The sequence below is a fragment of the Squalius cephalus genome, assembly GCF_949319135.1.
Source record: "Squalius cephalus genome assembly, chromosome: 12".
NCBI classification, from domain to species: Eukaryota; Metazoa; Chordata; class Actinopteri; order Cypriniformes; family Leuciscidae; genus Squalius; species Squalius cephalus.
Window position 1 is genome coordinate 12018306 of NC_137133.1, and position 27261 is coordinate 12045566.

The 27261-nt window shown below is 37.5% G+C and overlaps 1 protein-coding gene across 1 annotated transcript; it reads right to left on the minus strand.

Annotated features, from left to right (window-relative positions):
* pinx1 (PIN2 (TERF1) interacting telomerase inhibitor 1) lies at positions 1–27026 on the minus strand. The gene is made up of 7 exons (XM_079889065.1): positions 26941–27026; positions 26438–26547; positions 24451–24543; positions 24267–24348; positions 23951–24034; positions 17582–17667; positions 1–1944 (listed from the first exon to the last, which is right to left on the minus strand). The coding sequence occupies exons 1-7, from the start codon at positions 26957–26959 to the stop codon at positions 1282–1284; spliced, it is 1137 nt and encodes a 378-aa protein (XP_079745191.1). The 5' UTR covers positions 26960–27026; the 3' UTR covers positions 1–1281.
* Between the last annotated feature and the right edge of the window lie 235 nt (positions 27027–27261).

The following is a 27261-nucleotide window of genomic DNA, read 5'->3' on the forward strand; positions in this document are numbered from 1 at the left end:
CCAAAGAAATATTTGTCTAAATCTTTTATTTTTTAAATTATACATATTTGTTTCCATTTTCAACTATTTCTGGGAAATTACGCATTCTTCCACCATGGACCACATAAAAAAAAAAAAAAAAAACTTTAAATAGAATAAAATTATATGAATTAACTTATATAGGTGGCATTTGAAACATTATTAATAAAGTTTCTCAAAACATAACAAAAAGTCTGCATAATGTCCATTAACTCATACTGAAAGAGAAATTATTAACCAACTTATAAGAAAAAGTATTAAAAACTTAAAGGGATAGTTGATGAATGAAGATCTAATGAAGACATTTTTTATGAAATCTGAGAGCTTTCTGTCCCTCCATTGACAGCCTACACAACTACCATTTTGAAGCTTCAAAAAGTTCATAAAACTAATCCATATGAATTGAGTGGTTTAGTCCAAATTTTCTGAAGAGACTCGATCCCTTTATATGATGGCTTAACAGACTGAATTTAGGCTTTTCACATATAAACATTCATCAACTCACTCATCACTTGTGGTAAACAGAAGCTAAAGCATGTTCACTTGACGTGTGAACCAATGAGGTTCATTCTCGTGTTACGCAGCACGTTTGATCTTCAACAAGAACCAATGAGGTTCATTCTCGTGTTACGCAGCACGTTTGAGCTTCAACAAGAACCAATGAGGTTCATTCTCGTGTTACGCAGCACGTTTGAGCTTCAACAAGAACCAATGAGGTTAATTCTCGTGTTACGCAGCACGTTTGAGCTTCAAGAAGAACCAATGAGGTTCATTCTCGTGTTACGCAGCACGTTTGAGCTTCAACAAGAACCAATGAGGTTAATTCTCGTGTTACGCAGCACGTTTGAGCTTCAGAAAGAACCAATGAGGTTCATTCTCGTGTTAAGTAGCGCGTTTGAACTTCAGCAAGAACCAATGAAGTTCATTCTTCGTGTGTTACACAGTTACGCGTTTGAACTTCATTTTCTTTCCATATAACAGATATATATAAATACTACGGCATACTCCTATGGCCCATATTGGTCTTGTAGAAAGCATAATGCTACTTTCTGGAAACCTGACAACAAAAAAAAATCTGTTACATATAAACACACAAATTCACTTTCAGTTGACTTTCATGTTTTAATTTAGTTTAAGTATGAAGATACAAACCAATTATGAATTTAAATTCATGGGCTTCATTGCCATTAATTTTGATGATCTCAATATTAAAATCATGATATCAAAAAGCCAATAGTTTCAAGAGCAGTCAGTTGTACAAAATCATTTTTTCTGTTTTTTCTTGTTCTTTTTGGGCATTACATTGTCAATCGCTCCCTCCTCTTCATCCTGTTCTCTCCTTTTCTTTTTATCTGAAACTTTAGAGTCCGTATTCTCAATTTCTATCGTTTTATGTTCATCTGTATGAACCTCTAGAGATGTTTTTTTCTTCCCTTTTTTGGGCGCCTCTTCTTCAGTGGCACCATCCGTTACTGTAGGGGCGCTGCACATTTCAGCCCCATCCTCCTCCCTCTCTTCTCGTTTCCTCTTGCTCTTGTTCTTTTTCTTTTTCTGTGGGTAACTAGGCTCTTCAACACTCCCTCCTGTTACTGAGGTCAGAGCATCTTCCTCTATCTTTTCCACTGTGCCATCTTGATCACCCCCTCTGTCCTTTTTCTTCCTTTTCTTCTTTTTGGACTGTTCCATATCACTGGTGTTTGGGGAGTCCTCCATGGAGGCAGATGTAGCCAGTGGAGACGGTGTGTTGCTGCTGACGGCTGGGTCACATGTTCCGTGAGCCTTCTTGATCTTGGCCATCCGCTGGGCAAAGTACTCTTGCATGGTCAGTGTGCTGGTCACTGTATTTAGTTGCTCCTCTGGGTTTGGATTAGGTACTGTGTCACTGTCCTCTTCTCGCTCTTCCTGAGAGTCAGGTCCACTGCTTCCCTGAATGAAAGAAATGGGCAAATTTGAGAGATATGAGATAAATATGAGTATATATATATATATATATATATATGTGATAATATAGTACATGATATTTTTACTGTATAAAAACTGTATAATACAATTATAATGTATATTGTTATTTAGGGGTGACGAGACACTTGGCTCACGAGACAAGACACAAGATTGGTTTCACGAGAACAAGGCAATATTTTTGAACAGTATTTTTAAGAAATCCTCAATGACAATTCTAGAAAAATTATCTGCAGGTGCATTTTAAAATGTTTTAACTAATGATCTTGTAATGAATGTCATTTCCGTTCTACTTTGAGTATGAATTATCAAATGCATTGAAAGACAACAATAAACAAGCATTGTAAAAGGTTTTGCCACAAACTCAACTGACTGGCTTCTCTCCTGTATGATTTCACACGAGTCTCTTCAGACCTTACTGTACATGAATTATGAGCTTCCAAAACTTATGATTGAGGCTGTGTGTGATCTTTCTACAAATTGTAATACAGCATAAATAAAAATAACAGGTTTTTTTCTTAGTCTTAAGTGCAAACAATAAGTGCAACCATAATAAAAGTACTCTTCTCAATATTCAAAGTGCAAACAGAGACCAAAAGAGAGACCAGAGTTAAGAGGTGCACACTGCACAGTGTGCACAGCCCATCCTAAGATAGGTTTGATATTGGGAGAAAGACTACTGTATATAGCCTATTTCAGAGATCTTTCGCGATCGCACATACTGTGTATAGGGAGCGGTGGTACATTTATCAGACGCTTACCCCTTATTAACACTGCACACATCTTCGGAGCATTACGGCTCCGACACAGCTACCGGAGCTGATCGCGGCCACTCTAGTCAATGCTTGTGTTTATACCATCCAGGCCGCAGCACGTTTCAGAAGCCGCTCTCTGATCTAGTCTAGGCTCTGTTGTGCAAAGAATCATCCACCATGGTCTTATCATTCATCTCACCTTACTCTGGTCATGTGATCAGTGATTGTGAATCTATGCTAATTTCACCCTCAAACCCCATCATGGCGATATACGTCGCGAGATCTCGTGGCACGAGAGTTATTACATTTTGTAAAAATAACAGTAATATTCCAAAGATCAGACAAAGAATGCAATGTGCAAGTGGAACAAACTGATGAAATGATCGCATCAAGCAGTGAGCGGGTGACTTGTCAGTCAAGAAGGAACAGGACAACCCACTTCGATTAATTTAAAGTAGCATGATGTACACACCCATGTACGTGTCACATTAACTGTTGTCAATCAAATTCCTGTCATGCTGAGACTTGTCCCAAGTATCTCATGACATCACAGAACTGCGTATGAAGTATCTGCTTAGAGACATTTACAAAACACTCTTAGCTTCATTTTTAGAGAAAAAAATTTTAAATGTCTAAAGAGAAATACATTTCCTCTTAATCTATCAAGAATTTGATTTTGTTAATTTCTTCATATTTTGTATGTTGTATAATATCAGCACATCTATAAAGAGGAAACAGTTTAAAAGAAGGCGTATCTCCAGGTCACTGTGTAAATGGCTGGATTAAACAACTGATTCTTGAAAAACTTGTCTGATGAGTGAGAGTCAGTGCTCGCATTGGCCAAACTAAGACAGTTATTATAAGCATTAAGAGAGAGAGAACGAATTTTCTAGCATAACGCAGCTTAATCATGACAGGCAAACGATAGCAAGACATAGTGACTACGTTGAAAGACCACAGAGGAACATTTTAGATTAAACTGTCGTCCTCCAATACTTTATCACGGTGACTCTCTCTCCCATTCGTCTTCATTTTGCTAATGGCCTCCTCAATGCATAATGATTTGCAGTGAAGAATACCCGCTCTGAAGCCTGCACTAAACCACGCCGGTGCTGTACATTACGCCAGAGACGGTGGTGAAAACGGCATTTTTCAAAAGATGTATGGAGGGACCGGATAAAAAAAGAAAAAAATGTTTGCAAAGGTTTTGTATAGCAAAGAAACAACAAAATACATATTGACTACCTACAATTCTAAAGAGGTTAAAAGCATTCTATATACAAAGAGTGAAAAATGGCTAAACATTACAATAATAATTATAACTACTGTTATTATCATATTGTAATATGAATTTTTAAAAGACACGACGTAACAGAGGTAATGCAACCGTCGCCATTGGCTAGCAATTATTTTATTTCACTCGCCAGACTTTGTTCTTGCATTCCATGTAAAATGCAAATGAAAAATTTAATATAAATAAAATATACAAATATATAAAATATAACTTTCACACATTAAAGACAAGTAAAAACGTCTGTAATAAAATAAGGAACAAATTAAGAAACAAGCAATAACTAGAATAAAGATACAAATTAAAAAGTCCTTTCAGGTAGATCTGACAGTAGTTCGATACAGATTAGGTAAAAAAATTTAATAAAGTAAACAAATGTAAATAACACTGCGTAGTCTTCACTGTATGAATTAAAAATAGATTAATCCTTATTAAATTTGCAAAAATTATTCAGTCAAGAGCAGTGAGTAATTCTTTTGTTGTTTGATTAACATTAAAAACAAGGACAGCAGCAGCAATATTAGGCTGTCATTTCAAGACAATACACAGATCCAATATACTGATAATGTTGCACATTTGTTGTCTTTCTCGACTGGTTACGTTTACTTAAGACATAACCGACTATGTTTACTAAGATACTAGCCAAGACAGACATCATCAAAACTCCCTTATCTAAAACATCCATTTTAGGGGCCTACTTTATAAATATGTGGATATAATGTCAACATGAACAAGTTAGTTTTGGAAATGTTCCTATGAAGACAGTGTGTAATCACCATGGGTAAATCTCAGAGTAAAACTGCCTTTCATAACTGTTTTAATTTTCCTTGCTTTTATTTTGTGATTATTTTAATTCATTTCTGTGTAAAGGACTTTGAATTGCCATAGTGTATGAAATGTGCTATATAAATAAACTTGCCTTGCCTATGAATGATTTATAAAACATCTGTATGCACACAAAAATGTTCATAAATGGATCTCTCCGTATAAAATCGTAGTTCATCTTAAATTCAAGCGTCAACCTACAGAATGCCCACAAATATCTCTATGGTTCAAAATAAATACAGAACTCATCGTAATTGGGCAAGGAAATTATTATTATTATTATTATTATTATTATTATATTACTATTTTTATGAAATCATGCGATTGAATTAATTTCAGTGATGTAATTATTAAAGGGGTGGTATAATGCCCTTTTCACAAGATGTAAAATAAGTCTCTGTTGTCCCCAGAGTGTGTATGTGAAGTTTTAGCTCAAAATACCCCACAGATATTTTTATATAGCATGTTAAAATTGTCCATTTTTGAGGGCGAGCAAAAACGCATCGTTTTGTGTCTGTTCCTTTAAATGCAAATGAGCTGCTGCTCCCAGCACAGAGGGCGGAGCTTCAACAGCTTGCACTCACACAGACATGCACTGAAAATTTCAAAAACTTTTAGCCTTTTATGTTCAAATCAGATTCAGACAATGATGGAGACGAGAGTCAAGAAGTGACAACATGTAGAATGCAACAGGACGTTTCTGAACGGTTAGTTGATGAATTTATGTAGCTTATGTGTAGTTATCTTCTAGTCATTGATTAGCATATTCTGTCTTGATAATCTACAAATTGCATTCAGGGGGCGGGGTTTATGTAAATTTTAGGGTTGGTGATGTTACTAACCCGGGAGGAATGTCGTGTAGTCCCTACCAGCCGTTTGTTGTAGTCCTTAAAAAGGTATTTCTTTAAAAGCAAATATCCCCCTTTGCTTTGAACTTTGAGCATTGTAAATTTGCAGATGTTGTTCATGCTCAAACAGCAGCATTACACACTAACTAAAGTTAAAAAAGTGAAATCATAATCAACCACCCCTTTAAAATGCAGTTAAAATGTTGCTTAAGTGCAAAATGCATTTTATGATTGCCTATTTATTTTTACATTTTCATTTAAAAAAAGTTCAGGATTACTAGAAAGGTACAGGCAGATGAGTTTTCATCAGGGTTGGAGTTAAACTCTGCAGGACAGTGGTCATCGTGACTACAAGTCGCTACCACAGGCCCTTCAAAAGTTGGAAGTCACCCAGAGGGAGACTGGAGAACTGCAGATGTAGGCTCATTAAAACAGAAGTCTCACTTTTCCCTCCCAAAAAATAAAAATAAAATAAAATCTATATTTCTGGTTTAAGGGGACCAAAAGTGGTCATCAGAGGAGATGTGGCTGACAGCATGTAGCAGGGACTTAGAGAAACGACTGGGGGGCATTTTGGAGCGAACTGTGAAATTACTCTCCGGAGAGAAAGAACGAGGGAGGAGAAGAAGGAGAAGAGGAAGAGAGATGGAGCGAGTGGGGAAATCCTCTTCATCGGAGAGGTGGCGAGAGTGTGTGTGTGTGTGTGTGTGTGTGTGTGGTGCGACGTCTCACCGCCTGGGGACCTCCATTAGGCTTATCTCTCTAATGTGCCGAGAGAAGTGCTGCTGGTAGCATTCCCTCAACAGTGCTGAGCACGGATTGGGTTATACCACACACATGCAAGCACATACGTGCAGACGCACACAAACAAACAAGCCAGCAGGAAGGCTGACATGGAGATAACGCAAGTCCAGGTTTCATGACTCTGCTTGGACGTCCTAATGAGGGTGTAAACAACAAAAATGGCCCCCGTATGTTCTCAGACACTCTCTGGCTTCTTCTGCCTCCACATTCCCCTCGTTCTTTCTCTCCTCCTGGCAGATGGGAGGCCCCAGGAAGAGGATGCGCTCCCCGAACTGTGTGCAGCGTTCAGATAAGGACCCTGCAGCAGGAGCTACGGGCTCTTTCCTGCTCCGGCTGGAGGGGTGGGGGCGGTGCGGCAGTGGGGCTGGACTTGGAAGGGGGCGTCAGGACATTCAAAAGGCCGCGATGAGGAAACCGTAGAACAAGACATCGCCGCTGACGCCAACACATTGCAGCAGACAGTCTATAGCAGCCAGGGACGGTGAAAAAAAAACGTTGTCAAAATGCCTCCGGAATGTGTTTCACAAACCCAAATCGTGACACACTCTAGGATTTGCTGCTGAAAACTGCAACTAATTTGTCCCACTCTGTGCTATGTCAGAGAGTCCCTAATTTATAATACAAAAGTAATATTCCTCCTAGCATAGAGACACGGCACTCTGACTACGCTAGTTTAGCACTGCAAATGCTGCGTCAGCAATGAGAACTTCTAGTGTCCAGGGATTAAAGACTGCAATATGGTACAATAATACTGTGCTATATATAAAGTAAGGATTATTTGTAGAACAGATATTTTGTAATTCTCTTACAATAATCCCAGCTGAGAATGTTAAACCATCAAACAATACATGGAGTTGTACATAAATAGAGTGGACATGCAGTACAAGCAGGATATAGGCAAGTTCATTTTGTTAGTATTTGTTAATGTGCTATCATTATAAAAATGATGAAATAAATTAATAAGCAATATATAAAATAAAAAAAATGAAAAAAATGTGTGCTTTTGGTATCTTTTGCTTTGATTCTATCTAGCAAACCAGACTTAAAATTATGTCATATTTTTGCAATTCTAATCACAGTTTTGCTTATTTAGATAACCTTTAAAAACTTTTTAAAAAAGTACATGATTGTGCCTGACTAAATGAATAGCTGATTCAGCTCTTGGTGTAGCATCAACTGTAGAAAACAGCATTAAATTTAAGCATGGTAAAAAGCTGGAGTTGAATGATCAATCAATCTTCATTCAGGGGATTTATTTCCCCCCAAAAGACATCAGCACTGTTTTTTTTCTCTTATCCCCCCAATTTTTGAGGATGGAAGCATTTGAGGATAATTTACTCCCCTTTGAGGGCTCCAAGTTAAACTATATTCTAAACAAAATGGATCACAGCCCATTACGCTCACAGGCCGATGGATAATATCGAGACGATATTGGGAAGAGGGCTGATTGTGCGAGCGTGTTCTCATTGTCCTGCCACTATTATAAATTTGGTGGTGGCCTGGGCTTATGGATCGGGACCCAGATTACCCAGCTGTCCCTCCCTGATGAGGGGAAAGGACCCGCCGCGCCATCCTTCATACCATTCACGTAGGCGGACAGAAAAACAGGTGGCACCCACGCAATACAGTGCTTTGCATGGTTTAATGAGCATTTTAACATGTATCATGATTTAATACATTATGTGAATGTAATGTAACGAAGTAGAACAAAGCAAATAGTTCAATTACAAGCCATCCTTTGATTCATGTTTAAGTACTTTAAATGTATGTTTGGCATAATGCTATTCTTTAACAAGGCAGCACTATAAATCGTGCATACAAAACTTTAGACAACTTGCTAATTTAAAAAAAAATTATTTAAATGTTGCATAAAATGGCTTCATAGCAGTGGATGAAAAGTTGAAATACAAATTGATGGATACAAACAAGCACATTGCTGCTTATAATAATAATTATAATAATAATATCATTATAATTGTATTAATATTGATATTATAAAACCAGATATACACCAAAGGCATTTTTTTAGATTGCATGATGTGTGTTAATTTGGTATAATAATAAATACAGTTGTATTAATATTGATATTGCCATTACTATTATTATTACTACACATACACAATTTTTTGTAGCTTGCATGATGCGTTACATTGTTATAATAACAATAATAATATAATTATTAATATTATAAATAATAACATAATTACTTAATACAATTTTAATTTACAACAGGCAACAAGAATTAAATTATCTTTAAATATTATTATTATTATTATTATTATTATTATTATCATCATTAAACCAGATACACAAAAGACATTCTTTTAGGTTGCATGGTGTATGTTAAATTGGTAAATTATTATTATTATTATTATTGATAATAATATTGTAAATTATATAATTAATACAATTTAAATTTACAATAGGCAACATAAAACATGTAACAATGTCAATAAAATAAAAACAAAACCCTGAAACGGAATGAATAAAATATGGTAAATGAAGGTGTAAGTGATGAAGAGGTATTTGAATAAAGACGCAGACCTAATGCAAACAGTAAGCCAGCGTGATGCAGACCTCTCCACCAACCCTAGACTTCATTACTTATGAGTAACAAATGGCGACAACACACTGCATAGGGCATCATCACTAAACTCTGCTTGCTTTACAATGTAAAGTGCTTGCCTTTCCGTGCCCTCCAAGGAGCTGATGTGTCAGCCCCAAGATGGAGGACACACCATTTATTCTCTGCCCTGCGGTGATTTATTAGATTAAACTGGCGGTGATTAAATGCAAGCCGAGACCCATGAAAACAGCAGTGGTGGTGGCTCTCAGGAGCGTCGGGTGGTTAGCTTCCTCTGTTCGTACTGTAATCACCATGCCAGGGCAGCCCTGCCTGGGCCAACAATGACTGCTAAAGTTGGACACTTCAGTTACCCTTTTTAGTTAATGCCGTTTTATTTTCACACTAATTTGTACATGTCCGTGGGTTGGCATGGGCGTAAAGCCAGTTGCCGGAGGGTATGTTGCAAGCAGTCATTTCGGTCCGTTTCTTTATTATTCTGTAGCCCTGTCAACAGCGTAAGGGAGGCTGCGCTTTTGTTTGAGGGAATTAGATGTTATCTGAGAACATATTAGGGCTCTCCTGCTTCCAAACAAACATCCCTTTGAACACCGGCGTCAGTTAACGCATTAGTTGAGAAGTTAAACATGCTGGACCACATGGTTGCAACGTGCCAGTTCGCACTGCTGTCTGGTCCTGACTGAGCACAAATCTTCTAGTCATAATATGCAGTCCTATTGTGGGCTTGTGCAATGTATTGTGAAATAATGTGAAAAAGCTTGTTTTCATGTTTAAAGCTTTTCACTTTTTTTTTTTTTTTTTTTTTTTTACTACTTTAATGAGAGGAAAGACCGAGGACAGAAAATTATAGGGATCTCTTTTGAACTTTGTTCATCAAAGCATGAGAAATGTGTCAGTTTCCACAAATATTAGGCAGCACAAATGTTTTCCATATTGATAAGAAATGTTTCTTGAGCAGCAAATCAGCATATTAGAATGATTTCTGAAGGATCACGTGACACTGAAGACTCAGCTTTGACCAAAAGGATAAATTACATTTTAAAATATATTAAAATAAAGAAATAGTTAATTTAAATATTTCACAATATTGCTGTTTTTACTGTACTTTCTGATCAAATAAATGCAGCCTTGGAGCATAAGACACTTCTTTCAAACCAATTTAAAAATATTTCCAACCGCAAACTTTAGAATTTTTATAAATTCTAATATATAAATTGTACTTGAATATTTTAAAAACGTTTTATGAAGTAATGATTTGAGTGTTTTCAAAAATATATGTATAGAAACTATTATTGTTATTGCTGATGTTTATTATTATTAATTGGTTATGCATAACTTTCAGCAAACATTACATCTGTATACAAATATTACATTTGCTAGCAAATAAATGTTGAATGGGTCTTTATAGTCAGTAGTGACCTCTCCAAAGCTCTCATCAATATCGTATAATTTCCAAAACATCATACAAGTTATCATTTGTGTAATCATATTAAATGTGGATAAAACTCAGCGGTTTTGTTATGGGAGCTCCATCAGCCTGCTGGCATATTTGGATCTCAACTTCTGCATCCTCAGCAGCATTTCAGTATTCAACTCCGCCCACCAGCCGACTCCCATGCGGCCAATGACATCGCTGCCTCTCGCCCCTTCACCACATCTGCCAAATGGTGCAGCCTCTTCTCCTCATTTGGTGAGGTGGCGGCATCGGGGGAACGGGCGAGTCAACTGGCTGGCGATCCTTCATGAGGACGGGCGTGGGCTGATTCAGAACAGCTACAGGTACCACCCTCTAGTCTGAGGGCTTTGTGTTAGAGCTGCCGTGGGAGTGGGAGAGGCCACAGGGGGGTCACGCCAACCCCTGGAAACACAGAGCGAGGAGATGCCTGACCGGAACCATGGAGACAACCACAGACGCGAACCGTCTTGCCGCTTAGATCCCAGTTCATTACAGTCATCATTTAAAAAAATTAAATAAAATGTTTGTGTACTTATGTATGTAGTATATTTACATTTATGTAGGAAGAGTGTAGTAAAAAGGTGTAGATGTAATATATTTGCTTAAACATAACCAATTCCTAATAATAATAATAATAATAATAATAATAATAATAATAATAATAATAATAATAATAATAATAAACAACAAACAAAAGCAACAATAATAATAAATTGGGAAGATATTGTAATTTTTTTATGTTTTTTAATTGTGAAATACAATTTAAAAAATATATATATTTTAATATATTCAAAATATAATTTATTTCTGTGATGGCAAAGCTGAAATTTTCATAAATGTGTGGAAACTGCTACATTTATTTCAAGATTCTTTGATGAATAGAAAGTTCAAAAGAACAGCATTCCTTTGAACTGGAAATATTTTGAAAACATTGTAAATGTCTTAACTGTCTCTTCTGATCAATTAAAATTTTAGAAGTAATTTCTTTAAAAACATTTTTTAAAAATCTTACTGAGCACAAACTTTTCAACGGTAGAGTATATATTCTAAAATTTGTTTGGTTTTAAGCAAGGGACTTGCAGCAACAGGTAGCAATGCATCTCTTTTAGGCTAAATTAAATAGCACAGGCACAAATAATTGATTAAAAAAAAAAAGAATTTAAAAATCACAAGAAATATCAAATTTATCATTGGATTTTCAAACTGAAAGTCTATTGTTTGCAGCTTCAAACTGAAAAATCTGGGGCACGATAATATTGAAACTAAAACTTCAATGTGGACATTATGCTGAATAGACAATATTTATTGAGTAATTTAAAGGGCGCAGACCAAATCAGACGATTGTCTGAAATGCATTCCACACACACACAGATGGAGTTTCACACGAAATATATAAGTGTAGGCCTTAGCGATCCACCATTGACGCAAAGAGCAGTGGTAAAAAATGACTAAGTTTCACTGATGTATGAAGCAGGAGGGAGTCCATTTATCAGCGGGCCCTCAGCGGTCGCCTGCTCGGGTCCCTCAAGTCACAGGCCGCGACGCTCCCCTTTTGACTGATTAATTAGCCAATCACAGGACATTTTTCACCAGCAGCAGGAGGGTTTATTTCAGCTAATGCTGGGGCCTCGCAAACCGAGCCACGTTCAAGCAAACTCGGCTCTTTCCTTTGGGCCTGCCGGAGTGGAGGGGGCTACGCAGGGGCCGAGGGAGATAAATCACACCCACTCCTCATGACTCCGTACACACTAGCCTACAGCCTAACTAAGGCCCCCGAGAAGAGAACGAGCCAACGACAGAGAAAGGGATGGGGAGGGAACGAAATAAGAGAGACATCAAGAATAAATACTGAAAGCTAAAAATACGAAAAGAAATGTGATCAAGTAAAGACAACGGTTGTGAGAAAGGCACAAAAGTGAAAAAAAAAAAATGCCAAAAGCACTAGTCGTGAACATTGCTCTCCCCGCCACTGCAACTTTCCCACATCATTCAGAGCAAAAGGCAGTGATGGATGGCAGCGCGGCCTCCAGACAGCGGTCTGTTCGGACACTGCCGGCTCTCCAACATGCTCGTGACGGCCGTCCGTTATGGCAGTGGTTCTCAACCAGGGGGCCTCAGCAAATTTCCAAGGAGGCGGCAAGATGAGTTGAAATTATTTTGAAATAAGACGAAACAAGATTAAAGATAAGTTAAACCGCATGACTCCTACTTTGATTAGTTAAACAACTGTTGATTTATTCCTTTTTAATTATGAACAAGGATTCCCACTCTCTTGGAAAACCTGGATATAGGAGGAAATTTTAAAAGTATAGTGTCCATCACAATCTGTCACAATCTGTCAAAAAGTTGGCAACTGGATTTTGACAAAGATGGAGAGCAATTTGGTTGCGATCCATTTTTGTTGAACTTTCTCAGAGATGTGATGTTTCCAAGACCTTGAGACATTAAAAAGTGCCTAATTCATATATAAAACAAATCAAAACTCATTCGTAAAAAAAAAACGCTACAACAAAATACAATTGCGTAACAGTTTCTTAAATCAAGGTAATGAGATCATGAGGCGAATTGGAACGACCTCCAATGTGTGTGTCAGAGAACACTGTGACAAGAGATAAGGGACTGACAGGAAGCTCTGAGAGAGGGGAGGAAAACCCCTGGTGCAAGAGGTGGGAGTGAGGGCTGCCAAGACACAGAAGCAGTGAGATCGGACCTTTGCATGGACACTAACTGTGATGCCCTTAAAACCTGCAAGGTGACACCGCTCGGTCACGAAAACTGTATTAAACAGGTTTATAATCACCTTCACGGTCCCATTGTGAACCCAGGATGCATCTATGAACTGAGGCAAAAATCTTCCACAGGCTGTATCACCGCACAAGCACACAATGCACACAAACAACGCCCCCTCATTGGCTTCCTATGCAGGCCTAACTGCCCCTCGTTTACAGGGCTCGCCACCAGCCCTTCGCCACACGGCCTCCTGGGATGCCATTGTGAGCCTGTTCAGATTGGTTTTCAATCCGGTCAATGAAGTCCCTCCAGACTAGGACAATAACAAACTGCAACAAAACGATTAGCGGAAGAAAAAAAAAAAAAAAAAAAAAAAAATAACACTTCCAAATTCAAGCAAAGCATGAGCTGCTGCTATTGTGTTGCTTTCTCAGTAAAGAGGCAGTTCGGCGGGGGCTTCAGACCTGCAGCACATACATTAGATGCACTTGGAATTGCTATGTCACGAACACTGAGGTAAACATTGACAACCAAGAGGGAAACGTCAAGAAAAAAAGAAAAAAACAACAATTGAGATTTAATGTGAAAAACTAAATGGCACCTGATAGATATAAAATCGCTTAATTTACTATATTTTTTTTCCAATAACCAATATATTACTGGAAAAGTACAATATATTACTAAAAAAAAAAAAAAAAAAAGTCAAAATGACCTCTGTTCAGACTCCCTCATTTCATCTATTCAGTTTATAACAACCCAAGTATGTCGCAAGAATGTGTAATTCCATACACAACTGGCACTTAGCAACTAGATCACTAAAAAATAAACAAAACAACGTAACCAACTCTTTATGAAAGACATTTATAATTTGAGCAATTACCTGTTTGATCAGTTTGTTACACAGGAATGAATTTACTTGCACTTCCTTCAAGGCAACACTGTTTTTCCTTCTCGCTCACGATTAATTTAACTGGAACAGCTTACTGTACATTTGAACTTTGTTTGTAAACTTTCTACACTGTAAAAAAGCTGCTGCCTTAAAGTACTAACAACTTGGATGTTTAATTCATTTCAACTTAAATTACATTAAACTGACTTTAAAAAGAGTTGAATCTTGTATAACTTATTCAACTTTTTTTATGTCATATGTTGTCATAACTTATTGATCATATAATTTGTGTACTTAAGATGTTTAAGATTAAAGTGCATTTGAAAATCTCCCATTGACATTGTTAGAATTTTTTTTAATTAGAAACGGGCAAATTAACTTATTCGCATTCTGAATTGTGGTATGAGAAAACACCAAAACCACCAACTGTTTTACACTGTGTGCGAATCAACATATAACAACTCTGTCTTTGCACAGCAGCCAGAAAACGAGACACATGCCGAGTGTCATGACAACAGCAAAGCTGCTCTGATGCGACATTTCATTTACGAGCCAAAGCTTAAAACCTAAGATTACCTAAAACTATTCTTCTGCAGCCTTGCAAGCGCTGGTGTTTCTTTGTGGAAAACAAATCCCACTAAGAACTAAAATCACAAAAAATCCAGTATAGTATTTACATCACAACAAAAATGAGCAAATGACGTGTCCACTTGCAAAATAATAAGCGTCGAAATAATTACAATTCCAAATTTAAGGTGGACGTCCAAAGGAAATACAAACACAAAAAGGGCTGGTGGAGCCACCTTCAAACTGAATCCAAACTATTAGAGCCGTGTAAGCCAAAAAGTCTACTCAATAATCCCTTCAACCAAACTTCGTCAAACCAAGTTTCGAGGGTTTGAAGGGATCATCAGTAATTCTGTTTTTTACTTCTATCACTGCCTCCTGTACCTGGGAGATGATGGGGAAATGCAGTTTGATCATGCCCACCAGCACATCATCAGAAATACACTACCTGTGATTTGACCACAGAGGTGGCTGACAGGACTATGGGGTGAAAGAGGAGCGAGCGGGTGCAAATCCTTTAAGGGGATTTCAGCGGGATCCCTGCCTACAGTGGCTCGCGTGTGGAGTCAGACTGCACACTATGACACGGCTCATTATCAGCCTGCAGCTTGCTGCAAGCGGGTCACGTGAAAGCAGAGGTCAGCGGTGCTTACAGGTGGGCTTGACCGTAAGGTGACATGCAACCTGCCGCAATAGCTTTGCCACATCTCAATGTTCTTCTCATGTTTTATGTAACACTTCAAATGTCAGCTCAACATAGACTATATATATACGTAAATAGAGAGTAACTATAAATAGTAACCTTGTTTTCTTTCTCTTGTTTTTGTAATGTCTGTTACAGACTGTGCGATTTCTGCAATCCTATAAGATCATTACAAATAACACTGTACACATGGATCTTATAAACTTGGGTATGACATGTATGTAGACTGTTCGATGACGACACCTATTGAATCATAGGCTACGACACAAGTTAGAATAGAAGAATAAAACATCTGCATGCGCTAGTGGTAAACAAATAGAGCGAGATGAATCGCACTTTAGCAATTGTGGATAAAAAAATGAATAAAAATTTTTAAAAAGGAAGCGAAAGAGGAGAATATGGACAAGGTCATGGCTAGGGAAAAGAGGCCAACTAGGCATGACAATTTTGCAAATTGAGTTTGGGCTAAGTAGTTTTAAGTTTTAGCGTCATTTCATGTTGATCAATACACCATTTCATGTTCCATTTTTTGAGGATTCCATTTTAAGCAGGGCCTAAGATGAACACTCTCCATGCGCCAAATGAGAGCAAAAATCGGCGTTGGCGAGTATATGAAACGGTGTTAATCGCCAGTTGGACGTTAACATTTTTATCAATTCTAACAATGCAAAATTGTGAGAACATGAATGACGCTCAGGACAGATGACAGGCCAGTGCTGCATTTTCACGAAAGTTTAAGCCTCAAATTTTTTCACATTGATGACATGCTCAAGAAGACGCGACAGGGAGGAAGTGCTGTGTAGGAAGTATTCTGTGTGCAAACATCCGAAGTGTCCAGAAATCAGTGCACGATTACTGAACTAAGCTCTTCATATAGACATTGTTGACTTTACTCTTTTATTTTATTCAAAGCGAACAACGCGTTTCGCATATAGCATCCTCAGGTTCGCTCAGTGAGGGAACCTGAGGACGCTATATGCGAAACGCATTGTTCAACAGTGTGCGGTAGAGTGGTCTTATTTTTGTCCTTTAAATCCGTTCCTGCTATCTACCTGCACCTACGAGGCTGTGCATGGACCTTGGTTTGAATTCATATAGACATATTCAAACAAATTGTGACAAAATGTCCGTCTTACAACATAATTGGTTATGGCTTAAAGGTTGTATCAGCGATTTCAGGCCCAAAAAAAGGCCCAAACATAAATGATCACTGGAACTAGAACTGGTTGGAACACTATTTATTTTGGTTTTGAGTGGTTGGTGAAACCAGTTGTTTTTGTGTGCAGATCTCAAAGCCTAGGCTGCCTACAGAGACGCGTTTTTTTGACGACCTGCTTTTGGGGCGGGCAGCAAGCGGATTGTTAGGAAAGATTAGATGAATGTGATCATTTATGTTTGGGCCTGAAATCGCTGATACAACCTTTAAGTGAGCGTAAACAGTTGAGAAATAAAACATGTGTATCAGTATATTGGATCTGTGCGTCAGGTCTTAAAGTGACAGCAGCCTTATATTCCTGCTGCGCTTTTAATGTTAAACAAACAACAAAGGACAAAGAAGAACCACTCATTGCTCTTGACTGAATAACTTTGGTATTTAATAAGGATTAATCTACGTTTCCTGGCTGGTAAAAAAATATCTATGGCCGGTAGATTTTCTTAAGTCACCGGCCATTGTCAGGTGTGACAAAGTTAGTTTTAGGCCCTGGTTTTAAGGTTTCTGGCTTTGCATTGTCATGGCAACATAGCAAAATTGGATATAACTTTACAAAGAAAAGTTAGTATTTAAAAAAATAGTCCCATACACTTCAATTGTAAGTGTTTCACTGTAAAAGGGAGATCGCACTGTTCATACGGGCAGCTCACACAGAATTTACTTTCAAATTAAACAGGTTTCTGTTGGTCAACGCAGCAAATCAGTAAAAACTTGAACCCAATGAAATCTGCATGGGAAAATCTTTCGCTCTTACATGAAGTTCACAATAGCATGGATTTTGTGACAAATAAATTTTTTGGGGGGGGGGGGGGGGGGGGGGGTCAAATCAAGATTATGCTTGTACTTGTATTGAACCTGGAATATTGTTGTTTGACATTTTAAAGAATAATAATAAAAAAAAAAATTTAAAAAGATGTGTCACCAAGTTACACAGCTTACCTCATCTTGGCCTCTTGTTTCTTGTTTCGATCGTTTCCCAAAAATACAAGCCAGGTCTGTTTTGCTGCGACTGGACAGGTCCTTTCCTGTGAGAAAAGGTTAAAAACATGAAGACTTTTTATAGATCTTTGACATTATTCCACACAATAGAGCATGAGAGTTCTGTTTTATTGTGAGGGCAGTGGAGTTCATTTCAACCTGCGCTTCTGTCAAACTATCATCCGCTACCAAACACATTTTAAAAAGACATTATCGAACATTACTTTCCGATTTAGAAAGAGAAACGTGTTAATGCATTTCACGAACGTCTGGAGAGATGAAAAGGAAATGTTTCCGGTCGCAACTTGTTGACAAATTGGTAATTTTCTAGTGCCGTTCAACTGTGTAAACTATTGATTTAAATGGATAAGGGTCACAAGACAGTTTTGAACTCCTGCCGAGAGGAAAGGTTTAGAGGTAAAAAAAGGGCACGTTGCATGGTCGCAGGGGATGAAACGGCTGAGGAAAAACAAACGGTGCAGGACCGACCCCACCTCACACCTCCCGTTTTCCAGCAGCTCAAAGGCTCCAGGAGTGCCTGGGCGCCCGTCTCAGCCGTGAGTCCTGTTCGTACAGCTGCATCCTCTTCCTCCAAGCAGCTCCTGATAACACTCGCTTATTTATTGCTCTAGGGTCTTTTTCAGCGTGGCTTTCAAAGGGGAGACCTTGCCTTCAAGTAACCAAGGTATCCTGTAAGCAGTCTAAACAAAAGGCCAGGCCGAACAAGCTTTCCACTGATCACAGTGGACATCAAGTGGAGCCCAAAAATGACCTTTTTACTTTTGGAAAAGAGATCTGTCAACTAACAAAGGTTAGTTTTGGGTGTAACTACAAGTGCCACAGAAAACCTTTAAAGGATTAACGCAACCAAAAATGAACATTTGAATCATGTACTGATTTTTCTTCCCCCATTCAATTGAAATGAATGAGAAACTGGAGATTTCAAGCTTCAAAAATGAAGTTCATAAAACCAGTTCATGACGACTTGTGCGTTATTCCAGGTTTTCATAAGTCATACGATAGCTTTGAGTGAGAAACAAACTGAAATTCAAGCCATTATTCACTGAAAATCTTCCCCTCCAGTGAGCTGTAAACCGCCGTGACCAAATCATTGAATCAGTTGAGTTGAACTCAAAAAACGGATCAGTTTGATTCGTAATGAATCACTAAATCAGTGAGTTAAATGAAAGAACAGATATCTGCCATTCATGAATCATTCAAGTTGGTTTTCTGAACTGAATCAACTATTCTTCTTGATTCTTCACTCCTTATTCTCATTGTAAATCTGGGGATGTATACACAAAACATCTTAAGGCTAAACGTAGCTCCTAACTCGCCGATTTAGGAGAAACTCTTAAAAATAATGGGCGTGCCAGTCCTAATTTTAGGACTCCTATTTTTGCTCTAAGAGTATTTCACAAAACATTTAAAAAATGGCTGTTGCAGGCAATTCGCCTAAACAATCCGCCCAAAGGAGATAGATCCTTGGGTGCTGAGCCTTTTCTTCATAAATGCAATAAATGTTTGAATTTATAGAGTTTAATCTATGATGACATGACATAAAAGGTTAATTTATGTACAGGCAAAATGAATGATGGAGAATAAAACATCGCCGTCAAGTTGAAAATAACGTCCTATAGTCTGTGCTAATAGCCTTGTGGGCAGCCCGGGTGAGCCGAGTTCGAGTTCCAGGTCCTGGACCTCACAAGGCGTATGGTGCACTTTTTGTGTCATTTTAGAGATTGACAGCCATTCATTTACTGCGATTATATTGAAAGCAGTATAAAATAAAATATACATTTTTATTTTAAAACAAAATGCTTTAAAGTGTCTGAAAGCCATCGACGAGAGGCAGTATAGTCTACAAGTGCACATGAGGTTGTGAAATCCTGTTGGGAGCAAGGTCACTGTTGAGATGGCAACGAATGTGACGGAACTCTGGCCAAACCAGATTAGCAATCACAGAGGCTTTTTTGGATCGACTTGCTAATCTGACAAGCAAGATACTAATTGACTGCCTCATAAGACACCTACATAAGTTCTAAGCTTGTCAGTTGCAAATAAAAGAACAAAGACAGAGGCTTTTCTGGAACAGGAAGTGAAGGTGACAAAAAAAGATCAGGGGGTGTTCTTTGAACTGCTTGAGCAGGAAATAGTAATGATGAAAATATTATATGCAATGGTTTGTTTCTCAAAAGAAATCAGGTTAATTGTTAACGAAGGGGTCCCAAATTGTTTCGTTCATCTGTGTAACAGCTTGACCCACTCAGATGATGAAGTGCTTGCAGTTCAGCTCACATCAAAAAATGCTGGATCAGTTGATAAATGGGCAGCCAATTAAATCTGGGTTACTGGTTTACGCTGCTTGTGTCTGAGATGGGCGAGGGAGACGCTGGTGCCTTTCTCCTGTTCTGAAAGCCATCAATCTTTGAAACAAGCTACCTCCATCCTGTCTAGAGTGGGGCTCAGCTTGATTCCATACTAAAGGATCAGTCCAAAACCAAAATAAAAATGACATTGAAAGAAATAAATGCAGTTTTACCATAATTACACCGTACACAGTAATATCCTGACAAGAGATAATCAGCACCACTATACAATAAGAGACCACTATATAATACATTTAAGGTTGCCTTTTTTTTTTAATAATAGGTGAAGTAATCTACAGTAGTCAACATTTGAAGTGGATCAAAAAAGTTCATCAAAGTTGTCCTAAGACAAGAACGGGTATTGTTCAAAATTCATGTATAACTTTTATGAAAGGTTTTGATCCACTTCAAATGTTGACTACTGTTATGAATTTAAAGTATTGGAATTATAAAATCTTCAAAAGAACAACATTTCCATACCTTACCATTCAAAAGTTTGGGGACAGTAAGAATAAAGAAATACTTTTTTTAGGACACATTTATTTGATCAAAAGTGACAGTAAAGACACTTATAATGTTATAAAAGATTTCTATTAATTCAAATGAATGCTGCACTTTTGAACTTTCTATTCATCAAAGAACCCTGAAAAAAATTAGCATTGCTTCCATACAAATGTTATGTTTTCAACATTGATAATAAATGTTTCTTGAGCATCAAATCAGCATATTAGAATGATTTCTAGAGGATCATGTGACACTGAAGACTGGAGTAATGATGCTAAAAATTCAGCTTTGATCACAGGAATAAATTACATTTTAAGATATATTCAAACAGAAAAGTTATTTTAAATTGTAATATTTCAATATTATTGTTTTTACTGGATTTTTGATCAAATAAATGCAGCCTTTGTGAACATACCATTCTCAATGGTATTTATTTAGGCAATTTAGATTTAATACTAGTATTTAAGCATCTAGGTCAAAAGATTTTGTCCACTTTTTATCATGATGGTATTGTGATATTTTAGAGTTTAATGGTCTCCAGACTAACACCTTTGTGTAACACCTTTAAACATTAGACATAACTTATCTCTGTTAAATCCATTAAAGGCCTTAACCTGGCAGTGGCTTTGGTGGGGCGTACCCTGGAAACGTACAAAGGGTGAGGTCTTCTGTGGGTTCCAGATCAACTAATATCAGCAAAAGGTGATCCAAAGCCTCCACAGGGGACATGGGCGGAACCCCGACGCGCTGGCACAACGGGACAATTGCCATGACAGCAAACCACAAATCCATTAGCAGTTGTAACAACCAGTGTCACGTTTGTCATTTCAAAGACGGTTAGACGTCCTAGTTCCACTTTCAGGCACAGCAACTTGAATCTCAAACAGACTGTTACGGATCAAATTACTGACATCACACATTCAGAGAAGACAACAGAGTCTTCTCCTGAGAATTAACTTATCAATAAATACATTTAAGCAGAATCCCATTGCAATATTTTTACTATTAAAGGGATAGTCCACCCAAAAACAAATTCTGATATTTATGTCGTTCCAAACCTGTATGCATTACTTTCTTCTGCAAAACACAAAAAAGGATATTTTGAAAAATGCTCAAACAAAAACAGCTTCGGTTCCCATTGGCTTACATTGTATTTTTCTTTTACAAATAAACAGGTTTGGAATGACATGAGGGTAAGGAAATACTGACAGAATGTTTATTTTTGGGTGGGCTATCTCTTTAACCTCTGAATGGTGATGCTTTTACAATAGGATGTCAATCACACCAAGAATAGGAAAAAATATTTTTTTACTAATGAGCTTGAGTGATGCTTTTTCACTTCAGGAAGACACAAAATGAGACTTATGGAGGCAGAGGTCAACACCACCAATCAGAGTAGAGCCGAGGTCATGGACATGAGGTTAGTGAGGTAGCCCAATTGCCTCGGGGTGTCGTGATGAGGTTGTGTGTGAGAAGTCTCATTCTGTCTCATGAGACATGAGACCCATCCACTGAAAGTACGATCTTCCTCCTTGTAGTTAAACAAAGGCTTTAAACAGAGACAACGGCGGCAACAACAACATTGTTCTGGATGCGGTGTTATCTGTGGGACTCATCAGGTGCTGATTGAGGCCATTTTGAGTAGTAAGTGCACTGGCCTGTGCTCCTCACAGGAAACAGGAAGTCAAGCTCAGGAGCGGTATGCTACGGTGTCCTCTCAGGTGATAAGAGACGTCGAGTTTTTCCCCAACATTCCTGACATCTTTTATAAACATCCATCATGGAAAATGAGACAAGGACTAAAAATACTACCCTTAAAAGTGTCACAGCATCATGAATATTTAGACCCGAGGCCAAATAAATTTCCCACTCATAGAGACCACCAACAAACATCGGTCCGCCTTGCTCTCCATGCTGGGAAGGATGTGAGCCATTCAGCAGAGGTCAACACTACGTGACAAAACATTCAGGGAGATTGTCCAGCTGCCTGATCAAACTCAGGTTACTTGTTTGTCTACATGATTGTCAGAAAACATGGAGCTTCATGAAGTGACTCCCTGTACTAGGGGCGGCACAGGCTGTTGGTTAAGCTGACCGCCAACTCGATCATGCTGATCTACTGCAGCAGTGACCCGTGAGCTTGTACTACACATGCCAAAGCATACAAAGTTCAGCTACTGAACACAGGAAGTGATGGAAGGGGGGCTTTATTTATAAAGGAAATTGAAAAATAATACAAAAAAAAGAAAACTGGCTCGGCTGCATGAATGTTTTTCAAATTAACACGTTATGTAGGTTATTTAAAAACCACCTTTCACCACCAGACTTAAATAGACAAACTTGACTATGTAGAGACTCAAGTCATCTCTTTACAAACAGATCAATCACCAAATATAGCCCCACAAATAAAACAGATAAATAACACCACAATTAAATACAGAACTTCTTTTTTTTTTTATAAAATTGTATGAATAAAACTATTGATTCTACAGCAGTGGTTCTCAACTAGAGGGCCTTGTCTCAAGATGACTTAAAATTATTTTAAGTCAAAACAAGCATTAATATTAATATAAATTATTTAAAGAACCAGAATTCCCACTGTCTTGATACTAGGGCTGCACAATATATCGAAATAATCGAAATATCGCAAATGTATATATCACGATATGCATATCGCAACAGCTTGTAGTAACTGGGGTCATGAACAAAAGACAAAGAGAAAATCACTCGCTGCTCTTGGCTGAATAACTTTTGCAGCTTTAATAAGAATCAGTATATATTTAATTCATACAGTGAAGACTAAGCAGTGTTTTATTTTTTACATCTGATTATTCAGTTTCTGTTGTTAAATAAACCTAATGTAGGCCTACCTGAAACCCTAAACCCTGTGGTTTACACTGATGTTAAAATAACATTTCTTATGCTACTGTAAAACACTGCTGTTCACTTTCAGAAGTTGTAGGGATGTTTTCTTGTCAAAAAGAATGTGAAACACATGTAGGTTATATGATTTTAAATATATTTTAAAGATAATTTAAGTTTATTTTACACACTTTAAGCATTATCGTATCACATATCAAATATCGCATTATTTAATGAGTTATCACATTTTTCTTAAATATCGTGCAGCCCTATTGATACCCTGGTTATATAAGGAAACCAACATTTAAGTATGATTTTTTTTATCCCTGGAAAATCCTGTAATGCTTTAATATATTTGATCAGGCACAAACCGCAAGAAAAAAAAAACCTTTAAATTATTTTTATTATTATTATTATTCTTTAAAAAAATCAGAACATCACAAAGTAACTGGAAAAGTAATGGGGCCTTTGAATATTGCTGTGGATAATTGGCCTTGGAGTCAAAAAGGTTGAGAGCTGTTGTAGAGCAAAGTTCGCTCAAAATAAAGTCCTGTTGCATAATGTCAGATTTGCAAGACGACACTGAATGGCTCACCTTTAGTGAATTTCATGTAATGGACCCTTTTCTTTGAGGTCTTTGATTTCTCTTCCAAACTAAATCCTTGCTCCTGTGTGGGATCTGAAAGTACACAGAAAAGTTAAAATTAAAAAAAAATTGCATCACACAATGTTTTTAACATAAGACTGATTCACGCAACTAAAATGTAACAGACATGAAAACCATATAACATAGTCCAGGTCATTTCAACATCACAATAGCACCACCTATTGGACGTTAAGGAGAATTAAAGCATTTCAAAACTACTTTTTACACAAGTGGTGTTTTGTCTTTGATGTTAAATTCTGCTTACTGTCAGTGTGGTTCTGTCCATGGCAGTTATTAAGCTCAGCAAGGAGTTGATTAAAATCGTCCTGGTGGGCAATCCAGTTGTCCTATCAACACAAATCCCCAAAAGGAAGATTGACGTGACTAAAAAAAAAACACAACGCAAAATACAGTAGCTCAAAGAGAAAGAAATAGGAATGGTTTCTCACCTCGTTGTTTACAGAAGTGCCCAGACCCAGTTTGTTGTTCTTGGCTTTAACCTTAATGTTTTCTGTAGACCCCTGTTCACTCCTGCCAAGACCCTGCCATGCAAACAAACCAGGAAAAACGTGAGCACACACAAATAAGACTATTAGAAGAACCATTACATTTCCATTTCCACACAAGCAAGACATGCGTTGTATCCGAAATCACATACTGTACAGTAGGTACTACATTTGGTTTGAAACTTACTTCACAACCATTAAAAAAGTATGTTCTATAAAGTATGTTCTATATATAGTATGAACGCGTGTATAAATGAAATTCGGACTTACTACATCTGTAAATACTACAATGTTGTCATTGTCATGTGGCCTACGGCTAAGTACTGCCATTCACAAATCCTCTCCCATGGCTTCAGGTATAGTAAAGTCACCATTGGATGCGCACTTCAGAATCTTGCCGCAAGTAGTAAGTGATCCGGGTACCTTTTTATGAATACAGACATACTACTCATCTCACATACTATTTTACACCTATTATATAGTATGGAAGTAGGCATATTCTGACGCAGCGATGGAGTTTTTTTTTTTTCTGTTCACTGATTTTCTCCATGAATTCCAGCTCATCCAACAAACACCGCAAGTAAAACGGAAATGGGGGGGGGGGGTACTTTAAAGGGGTGGTATAATGCCCTTTTCACAAGATGTAAAATAAATATAAAATAATAAATGTCCCCAGAGTGTGTATGTGAAGTTTTAGCTCAAAATACCCCACAGATATTTTTATATAGCATGTTAAATTTGTCACTTTTAGAGGGTGAGCAAAAACGCACCGTTTTTTTGTCGGTCTCTTTAAATGCAAATGAGCTGCTGCTCCCGGCACAGGGGGCGGAGCTACAACAACTTGTGTCCTTTTACCTCTGCACTGAAAATTTCAAAAACTTTTAGCCTTTTATTTTCAAACCGGAGTCAGACAAAGATGGAGAGGCTCGAGAAGAAGTGACAACATGTAGACAACATTTCTGAATGGTTAGTTGGTGAATTTATGTAGCTTACGTGTAGTTATCGTCTAGTCATTGATTAGCATATTCTGTCTTGATAATCTGTAAATCATGTTCCGGGGGCGGAGTTTATGTAAAAGGGTAATGTAAGGGTTTATGTAAAAGATGTCACTAACCTGGGAGGAATGTCGTGTAGCCCCTACCAGCCTTTTGTTGTAATCCTTAAAAAGCGATTTCTTTAAAATAAAATATCTCCCTTTGCTTTGAACTTTAAGTATCGTAACTTTGCAGATGTTGTTTATGCTCAAACAGCAACATTACAGACTAACTAAAGTTAGAAAAGGGAAATCATAATCAACCACCCTTTTAAGATAAATAAAGTCAGAAGCATACAAACACTTTGATACACCGACTGCAAAAAAAAGCCTTTATTGTATAACGAAGGCCTGTTTGGGCTGATACGTGTTGGTGGTTTTTAAGATGTAGCCCTGTCTTACAATAAACACTTTTTACCTGTCTAACTATGCAAGTGCCTGAATGTGGATTTTCTTGTTCTACAACAGGACCCCACCTACTATTTTTGATATTTTGTTCCCCCACTGGAGCACCCATAGTTTTGTTTGTGTGTGCCAAATGCACCCCTGGTTGAGTTATTTTCTTTGATAGATGCATGTTCATTTTCAAAATAATGACTTCAATGAAAAATGCTTGAGTTTATTTCAGATGGAATTTAACTCTTCATCTATGTCAGCCAGCTAGATAATGTTGCCATGGCAAGCAACATGTTTGTATATAAACAGAATTGTAAGGTGTTCAAGAACACAAGTAGTCATAACACATGTAGGATTTGTGGGGTTGATTAATATATGTTCTTATGTTCTTACACCTTTCGATTTTGAGTTTAGAAGTATTTTTAAGTTAAACTTAATATTCATTACAGACATTTGACGTATGGTTGTATTAGTGTGTTAGTTAAGTTCAGCACATTATACCTTTCCTTTGGCCCAGCCCATACGTTCCAGCATCTTCTGTCCAAATTTAGACTCATCGTTGCTCCAAGTGGTGTTTTGGGGGTCCGCTGCCCATTTCTGTTTACGACGTGCTAATAAAATACAAAAATTATGCTATAAGTGTACAAAAAATAAGCGACTACAATAATAGCAGATTTTGTTTCATGTTCTATCAGAAATATGTTAATGTCTCAATCTTTTTTTTGTATGAATGTCAAAGGGTTTTGTGTCTATGAGGTAGGCCTACAGTATAAAGCGGAATTATTTTTGACAACTCATGATTCGCCCTGTGATATTATAGGGCCAAGGTGGCTAGCCTGCTAGCAAACATACCAAACAACGTGGAAGAATGCAAGAATGACTTTAATATACGATATTCATCCAAATCAAAAGCACATCCCTAATTCAATTTTACAAAACCGACAACTAATATTTTCAAAAACACATACAACTATCCTAAAATACATTCCAAATTGTAAACTCACGTTCGGCAAGCATGGACATCTTGAGGGGTCCTTGAACACATGCAGGAACAGGCAGGTTGTCCTATTTGTGCCTGATTTAAAAAAGCTCATCAAACTGTCGTCTTAAACATTACAATATTATTATATGATGTATAATTATTCAAAAAACACAACAAACTATATCATGCACGTGCATTTAGATTATTTACGAAATTAGTAGCCTACATATCATCGTATTTTAACACTTTTGTAACAGTAGATGGCGTAAGTGGGTTAACTGCTCAGAATAATTTGTAGAAAAAAAAACCCCATTTAATTACAGTAACTGCTTAAGGAACTCAT